At 36.3% G+C, this 9,494-nt stretch overlaps 1 protein-coding gene across 1 annotated transcript; it reads left to right on the forward strand.

Moving 5' to 3' along the window:
• Positions 1-1,243: 1,243 nt before the first annotated feature.
• On the forward strand, positions 1,244-8,872 carry ptger1b (prostaglandin E receptor 1b (subtype EP1)). Its single transcript, XM_077213625.1, has 3 exons — positions 1,244-2,417; positions 3,562-4,460; positions 7,247-8,872. Exons 2-3 carry the CDS (start codon positions 3,606-3,608, stop codon positions 7,538-7,540), a joined length of 1,149 nt encoding a protein of 382 aa, XP_077069740.1. The 5' UTR covers positions 1,244-2,417; positions 3,562-3,605; the 3' UTR covers positions 7,541-8,872.
• Positions 8,873-9,494: the final 622 nt, after the last annotated feature.

Here is a 9,494-nt window from a genome sequence, read left to right on the forward strand (position 1 = left end):
AGGATTGTTTTGTAATCTTCTGTTGTTTCAGGAGAACATTAGAACTATATATTGTTATTTAAACCACATCTTTATGCAGATCTCATTCCGGAAAGCCTGCAGGAATGGTGGGAAATCAAATTCTGCTGCATGATCCATTATCACAGACCAAGGTGATCCTGCAATCTTTTCCATGAGAATTGCCTATGGTGAAAAAACAATTGCTTGATGTGCGCCAGATGACTTGGAACTCGTGTTGAGATCCTAGAGAAATAACGTGTTGATCTGACAGTGACCAGACATTTCTTGCATGCATTTTAAATTTTGTAACCACCTCTCTGGGTCATGTTCTTCATAAACACGGGCTATAGTTCATGTCCATCAAACACAACCCTGATGGAAGCAACACAATGTATTTGGAAATTGGTGTATGTTATATATAAATTTTAATTTCTTGCATTTTATAACCAAGCTGTTCTGCATTGTGCAAGTTTATTTTTATAGAAAGTTGTTCAACACTGACAGACATCATGTGTTTATTTTTTTCCCCTGAACGTTTAAAAGAGATGACGCAAAAGCGACCAACCCTTTCAGTCGTGACGGGGTGGTATTTGCTGTGCTTTTCCATTTAGTGCCAAATTAGGTTGGTTGGGAAAAAAGGTCAGTACCAAGAAAAAAATGAAAGGTCTGTTGTTACTTGTTGTTCACTTGATTGCCCTGTTCCAGTTATGGCCAAATGCTGTACTCTTCAAGAATTAGACACTTTTTGGCTTTATGTGTGCGAGAAGTTTAGTATACATCCTTTTTAAATCTGCAAGGAATTGCTCTTTTATGGTAAAAATTACCTCTAACATTTATTCCTTCCTTCCCTCAGGGTCCTTAAGTGGAATCAGTGCGGCCAGATTCATGTAAATCTACTTACAGAAGAAATTTAAGAATAATTCCAAGAAGTTCATGAGAATCAAGGAAATCATCTTGGAGCGCTGCTCAATAACGACCTTTGTTCAGTCATCAAGGTGCTCTTTGGTTGGGTTTCTATTGTATTTAAAAAAAATTAAAAAGCCTTTATTCAAACAATGGTGTAAAGAAACAGAGGACCCGGAGACAGACAAACTGGTGATGGTGTTTATTTGGTGGGAAAGGGTAGACGAAACAGGAATCTGGCCAACACAAGGGAGAGGAGAGCACAGGACACAGACGCTGGAGATGATCGCTGGAGAGGAATGTGGGAGATGATAGTGGGAGATGATAGTCGGAGATGATCACTGGAGAAGGACGTGGGAGATGATCGCGGGTGATATCCTCAGGCTTCACACACTAGGGAAAAACGAAACTAGACAATGAGGGAACACAAAGTGAGTGGTTTTAACAACAACGAGGGAGATTGTTGACAGGTGCAGGTGTGGGCCAAGGAGGATGCTGGGAAATTTAGTTAAGGACGTGGTGACCGTGACAAATGGCTTATCTAGAAACATTTTTAAAAAATGACTGTGACTTACAGTAAGACATTTTAGGAATAATGAACAATCTCAAGAAAAAAGAGCATTCTTAAAGAAGAACTTCAATGTTTTGTGAATCTGGTCTCATATTCCAGACCTGTCAGATCTAAGACTTTTTGGGAAACGCTCATTTAACTGGAAACATTGGACTGTCATTATTATCCGACAGGAGGTCAGACTTTGATCCAGTTCATGGAAAATGAGGTTGGAAATCAAACAACGAGAACTAAAATATAACGAGTAGCCTAAAAAAGAGATGTTATTGATTTCACATTTAACACTATTTTCAGTTGACATGTCCATGGCGCCCTGTCCATTGACTTGCCAAGCGTAGTGTCTCAAAACCTTGTGAACTGCCTACCTGCGTCATGATGTCCAACACTACTGCAAGGCGCCAATGGTGCCTAAAAAGTAGTGTGCTGCCTTCCTAAAAAGAATATGGTTATTGGTTATCAACTAATAGTTGATGGGTAAACATACCGTGCGCGCTCATAATGCTTAAAAATGTTCCATGCACCCATAACGCCACAAAAACCGTGAGACACAGTGACGCTTCATTAGCAGTGAGTCTCGCTCGCGCACTGAGCGCTATAAATACCGCAGCGCGCGCGGGTCACTCCACACATCGCGCGGATCTCTGTGTGTTTTAATTTACTTACATTGGACTTTTCTCAGACTATAGAGTCTACAATATCATTAATACCACTGAATATTTTTATTAAGACTACAAAGACACTTTTATTCGTATAGGAATAAGTTTTTCCCCCTCATGAAGAAGTATTAATACTCTCCAGACTAAATGGATGATGGGAGCCTGATATCGCCTTTCGATTCTCAAGGACTGTTTCAAGGACTGTTTGTTTAATATTCCGCCTGTGTTGTTAAAGATGTTCAGGTGGAGTGATGCTGCTTTGGATAATCTGAAACGCGTCTCAAATGGTAAATATTTCTCTCCTTTTAAACTGAAATGAGCAAATAAGCATTGATTCTTCCTTATTGCTATATATAAAATATTAAAATAGCAGAAAAAGAACTCCAAGCTAAAATTTAGACTTATGACTGGTACTGTGTCCTGAACCGTTGCAATTCAATTTCATGTAGGCTATTGTATTAATATGTTTTTTGTGTGTGTAGCCTATGTATATTAATATACCTGATCTGATCCATTTAAATACTTTGGTGTAATGTAATGAGTTTAATTTAGACATTAAATAATATTTTTGATTTAAAAAACTGTTCATTGGTTTAGACTACTTGAAGCACATTTTTACTTTGCCTGACCATTTTTTTTACAGTGTTTAATATCACTTATATTTTCGCCATCACTGTATCTCCAAACAGTTGTTTAGTTGTCGTTACTGTACATTATTGTGGTAAATGGCCAGAAGTGTTGAAATTTGTGCACTCATTTTTGCTTTCTCATGTACCCTAAAGAGGAAATTGTGAAACACAATGTTCCTATTCACTAAAGTTTTCTAAAGGGTGCCAGTGTATAACTTCAGACCTCTGGACATAACTCCCCTCAATTAATGTTTGTGTGTAAATAAGGGGGGGTGACAGCATAAACAGGAAGGCATGTAATCACTTGCTTGTTAAATGATTAAATTGTTCCAAATAGCTGAGCTTTGTGGCCAAAATACCCAGTACATCACTATTTTTACATTTTTTGCTGCACGTCTGCTAATGAAGATAATGGTTATACTTTATTTGTAACACTTTATTTCACAGTGTCCTTGTTACATGTTACATGTTTGCTATAGTAATAACAGTAAATTATGCATAATACAATGCAAAATGAACCCTCAACCAAAACCTAATCCTGCCCTAACCCTTTAGTAAGTACATGTTGGAAATTATTACTACTCAGTACTTAAAAATATAAATACACTGTAACAATGAAAACGTAAAATAAAGTGTAACCCTATAATCAATAGAGTTATACGGTTTGGTTTAGGGTTAGTTAGTTAGTTAGTTATTTCTATAGTAACATGTAGTAACATACATCAACCTAAAATAAAGTGTTACCAAGCTTGTTTGCATCTTATAATCTCAGCTTTACTCTTCTTTCCTCTTTTCTCTTTAGCTATGAGTCTCTAAGGTCAGTGGTGCTCGCCCGATAGCCTGGAGATGTTAGCCATCAAACACTGCAACAGTTCAGACGTGTTGGATGTGGCGCTCAGCAATCAGACGCAGCAGATGTTTGTGGTGGAACCGCTGCGCTGCAAGGAAAACCTGAACTCCACAACCAACCCCACGGCAGCGGGCCTGTCAATGACACTGGGCATCGTGTCCAACATCATAGCTCTGGTCATCCTGGCTAAAGCGTACGCTCGCCTGCGGAAGCGCTCAAAAGCCACGTTCCTGCTGTTTGCCAGTTGTCTGGTGGCAACGGACCTTGCCGGTCATGTTATTCCAGGTGCCCTGGTTCTGCGCCTCTACACTGCCGGGGGAATTTGTAACCATCCTGATGCCACCTGCCATTTCTTGGGCGGCAGCATGGTGTTCTTCGGCCTGTGCCCGCTGTTTCTCGGGTGTGGCATGGCTGTCGAGCGGTGCATGGGTGTGACGCAGCCTCTCCTGCATGCCCGCGTGGTTTGCACTGCACGCACTAAGGTGGTGCTGGTGATGATATGGTTTTTGGCTTTAACAGTAGCACTACTGCCCTTCTTTCGGCTGGGCTCATATACCTACCAGTACCCATGGACCTGGTGCTTCATTAAAGTGTTAGGCAATACAAGCATCGCAGACGAAACACCCCCGACCCTCACAGACATGGTGTTTGTGCTGCTCTTTTCTGGACTGGGACTGGCCTCGCTGGCCGTGGCACTGATTTGCAACACCATCAGCGTGATGACGCTGGTGATCGCCCGTGTCCGCAGGAAGAAGTGCCAGCGCAGATCAGCTAAATCGCATGACATTGAGATGGTGACACAGCTGGTGGGCATTATGGTCACTTCTTGCATCTGCTGGAGCCCTCTGCTGGTGAGTTTTATCCAGTTGTATCATTACAACTTATCAGGGCAAAGCAACAGATATGAATTATCGCACAGAAGTAATACAGAAACTATCTATCTATCTATCTATCTATCTATCTATCTATCTATCTATCTATCTATCTATCTATCTATCTATCTATCTATCTATCTATCTATCTATCTACGTATCTATCTATCTATCTATCTATCTATCTATCTATCTATCTATCTATCTATCTATCTATCTATCTGTCTGTCTGTCTGTCTGTCTGTCTGTCTGTCTTTAAATCTATCTATTTTTCTATTTCTATCTATCTATCTTTAGATCGACCTATTTTTCTATCTATCTATCTATCTATCTATCTATCTATCTATCTATCTATCTATCTATCTATCTATCTATCTATCTATCTTTCTATCTATCTATCTATCTATCTATCTATCTATCTATCTATCTATCTATCTATCTATCTATCTATCTATCTATCTATCTACGTATCTATCTATCTATCTATCTATCTATCTATCTATCTATCTATCTATCTATCTATCTATCTATCTATCTATCTGTCTGTCTGTCTGTCTGTCTGTCTTTAAATCTATCTATTTTTCTATTTCTATCTATCTATCTTTAGATCGATCTATTTTTCTATCTATCTATCTATCTATCTATCTATCTATCTATCTATCTATCTATCTATCTATCTATCTATCTATCTATCTATCTATCTTTCTATCTATCTATCTATCCATCTATCTATCTATCTATCTATCTATCTATCTATCTATCTATCTATCTATCTATCTATCTATCTATCTGTCTGTCTGTCTGTCTGTCTTTAAATCTATCTATTTTTCTATTTCTATCTATCTATCTTTAGATCGATCTATTTTTCTATCTATCTATCTATCTATCTATCTATCTATCTATCTATCTATCTATCTATCTATCTATCTATCTATCTATCTATCTATCTATCTGTCTGTCTGTCTGTGTTTAAATCTATCTATTTTCTATTTCTATCTATCTGTATTTATATCTATCTATCTATCTATATGTATATATATATATCTATCTGTATGTCTGTCTGTCTGTCTGTCTTTAAATCTATCTTTTTTTATTTTTTTTATTTTTTTATTTATTTTTTTATTTCTCTTTATTTGAAAGGGGACAGTGTACATTAATCAACATTGAAACAATGTAAATGTACCCGAGTTAGCTCAGAAGTGCTAATTTTCATCGGTAGTCCCCCAGCCAGGTGTAAAAAAGGCAACCTTAAAAATAACCACAGGTATAAAATCACAAAAATACAATAATATACAATTCATATAAAATAAATAAATATATAATGTTTAAGTGCACACAGAAAGCATTAGTGACCACAAGTTTGGCTCTCTACAAGCCATTTTTTTGCATTCTTTTTGAATGAAAAGAGTGACAAAGACTCTCTGATGTTTTCGGGCACTGTGTTCCATTGCTGCGCTGCACTTACGGAGAAAACAGACTGACCAAAAGCTGTTTTTCTCCGGGGAATAATGCAGTCTTCCCTCACTGCCCCTCTGGTTACCCTAACCTCACTAGATCTGCAATGTATAAAATCACATAGTGGAGGAGGTGCTAGACCATGTCTGATTTTATAAATTAAACAGATGTTTTTGAATTTAATTAGATTATCCCAAGTAAGTAACTGATATTTTCTCAGAATACTACAGTGGTGTATCTATTTTCTATTTCTATCTATCTATCTTTATATCTATCTATCTATCTATCTATCTATCTATCTATCTATCTATCTATCTATCTATCTATCTATCTATCTATCTATCTATCTATCTATCTGTCTGTCTGTCTGTCTGTCTGTCTGTCTTTAAATCTATCTATTTTTCTATTTCTATCTATCTTTCTATCTATCTATCTATCTATCTATCTATCTTTATATCTATCTTTATATCTATCTATTTTCTATCTATCTATCTATCTATCTATCTATCTATCTATCTATCTATCTATCTATCTATCTATCTATCTATCTATCTATCTATCTATCTATCTATCTATCTATCTGTCTGTCTTTAAATCTATCTATCTATCTATCTATCTATCTATCTATCTATCTATCTATCTATCTATCTATCTATCTGTCTGTCTGTCTGTCTTTAAATCTATCTATTTTTCTATTTCTATCTATCTATCTTTCTATCTATCTATCTATCTATCTTTATATCTATCTTTATATCTATCTTTATATCTATCTATCTATCTATCTATCTATCTATCTATCTATCTATCTATCTATCTATCTATCTATCTATCTATCTATCTATCTATCTGTCTGTCTGTCTGTCTATCTATCTATCTATCTATCTATCTATCTATCTATCTATCTATCTATCTATCTATCTATCTATCTATCTATCTATCTATCTATCTATCTGTCTGTCTGTCAATCTATCTTTATATCTATCTATTTTTCTATAGATCTATCCTTCTATCTGTCTGTCTGTCTGTCTGTCTGTCTGTCTGTCTGTCTGTCCGTCTGTCTGTCTGTCTATCTATCTATCTATCTATCTATCTATCTATCTATCTATCTATCTATCTATCTATATATCTATTCATTTTTCTATCTATCTATCAATCTATTTGTCTGTCTGTCTGTCTATCTGTCTACTGTTCTACCTATATACCTCTGAGCGATGCAGTCGTCCTCTAGCTTTTTTTTTTTTTTTTTGCTGTCATATAGCATGACTTTATATTGCTTGGTCTACAACTAACTTCCTCTGTTTTTCTGACAGATCTTCGGTCTGATGTCAGTCATCCGCTCGTACAGAGGCTCTATGGGGGGTGATCTGGAAACCTACAGGACTTTAATGGTAATGGGAGTGCGCCTGGCCTCCTGGAACCAGATTCTGGACCCTTGGGTTTATATTCTTCTACGCCGGGCCGTCCTCAGAAAGATCTACCGCTTAACCACCGGCCGCAGTGACCTTAGGGGGAGCACATTCCGGCGGTGGGAGATCAGCTCCTTCCAGAACTCAGTGAAGAGCGCAATTAATCTCAATGGAGGAAGAGATTCCAGAAGAATGTGAGTTTCCACATTGGAAAATGGAAATTGGAAATGTTTGAACCAAATCGCTGCAGTGCAGTGTAACTGAAAGCAGATGTAAGATCCTACTGTATTGCTTGAATGGTGGATGAAGGAGCAGCTTCCTGGAAGTTGTAAAGCGAGGCTCTGGAATAACCACAGACACTACAAAAAGCTTTGTAATTGAGCACAGTGGGTTTCTGGAAGTAAAAATCACATTCATTTTCTCCATAAGGAAATGGACGTACAATATAGCCTATAAATCTTTCAAGACAGACTTACTTAGCTCTGGAAGGTTGAGTGATAACCTAAGTCTGTGCGATGTCAATAAAAAAAACACATTTAATTGCCAAATTTTGGGTTTTCATCCACAATTCATCATCGATGACTCATTGCCAATCATTTAATATAATACCATTGTGTGTTATTATTTATTATTTATTTACATCTTTCACAACGCTTCATGTGATGAGTAATTAATTCCCTCATAAAATACACAAGATACCTTTTCTTTTTTTTTGCTTCAGTTGAAAGTTTGTAGTTTTGATTGAAATTTCTAGAAGGCCTGTGGAGAAAATAAGTGGGAAAAATAGTTCTGGAACCAAGGGTGTGAAAAAGTAGGGGGTCACTGGTCCCTTTTGCGATCTGTAAAGTGAATCTGCTAAATGAGAATGTGAAATGGACTGCAAACATGCCCTCCTCATGTCACCTGCATTATTTTACCATTTAAATTGTTTATGAAGGATTGTTATAATCATTAAGAGTCAATTAAACTTGTGAAATGTTAAATTATAAAGATGACAAATATCTATTGTAAAAAAAGGGGGAAAAAGAAAAACTTGTTCCCATGTAAAATTACAAGGGAAAAGAAATATAAAAAGGGAAGTCATGATGCAGGGGATTCAGAGGACAAGAGCAAATAAAGGAAGTGTTGTGTGGGCCTGGGTTTTAATATGCTAGCTTGCAATTGTTATTTTCAGGACAAACAAGCACCGTCTCTTGTGGTGAATCATCATTATATGATAATAGTGACTTCACCTAAATGTTTTTTTAACATGAAGCTTTTTTTGCTTCAGAGCTATTGCACAGGATTTCGTATTGTCCATTGCACTTCATTTTTTCTATGTCATACAATATATACAAGTAAAATAATGAAAAATACTGTATCACTACAGCCTAAAAGTTTGACTTTTACATGTGCATGGCAGTTTCAGTGTTCTTGTAGACCTATCTGTATATTTGTGTCTTGCCCTATATTTGTGATCTTGAAAAGCTATGGAATAGTCTATAAAAGCTATTGAATATTATTTTGACCAATAAAGGTTAACTTCTGGAAGAGTTTTTTCTGTCTCTATGTATGTTGCACTTCCATTTCTACTACACAAATTATATGATCAATAAGTTATGACAACATAATGTATGGTTTAACATTGCTTTAACTCGTCAAAATAAGTTAAGCAATTTTAAACTTTTTTGTAAGTTATACAAGATTCAACTCATTTTTTCAAGTCAGTTTAATGTAATTTAAGTTGAAATTACTTAAATATCCAAGTTACAGTTTTTCTCAGTCGCTTTGGTGCTTTTCTCACATCACTATTTACATTTGCACAACAGTTAATGCAGTTCTCAAAACATTTAGTACAAACTGCTAAACCTAGTTGATAATCTGCAAAAGCGTGTCACTTGCTCAAAATGGATAGCTCATTCCTCAAAAGCAAGTATTCATGTCAATGAAAGTGTCAGTGTCATCAAGATGAAAAGTCCTGACACAACGTTGTTTGTGAACAAGATAGTCAAATGGCTTTGTCATGTTTTCATTATGACAGTTTACTGTAAATGTTTTCCAATGTAAAAAAGTCAGATCTTGGTGGCACTACCTGAAAATGCTCAAGACGTCACTATATAGGCCTACTATTTGCACAGCCATTTGAAAACTACAGTAAAGTTACACATTACTG

This window comes from Siphateles boraxobius, unplaced genomic scaffold (genome assembly GCF_051911475.1).
Source record: "Siphateles boraxobius isolate OS27281-9 unplaced genomic scaffold, OSU_SipBor_1 66, whole genome shotgun sequence".
Classification (NCBI taxonomy): Eukaryota; Metazoa; Chordata; class Actinopteri; order Cypriniformes; family Leuciscidae; genus Siphateles; species Siphateles boraxobius.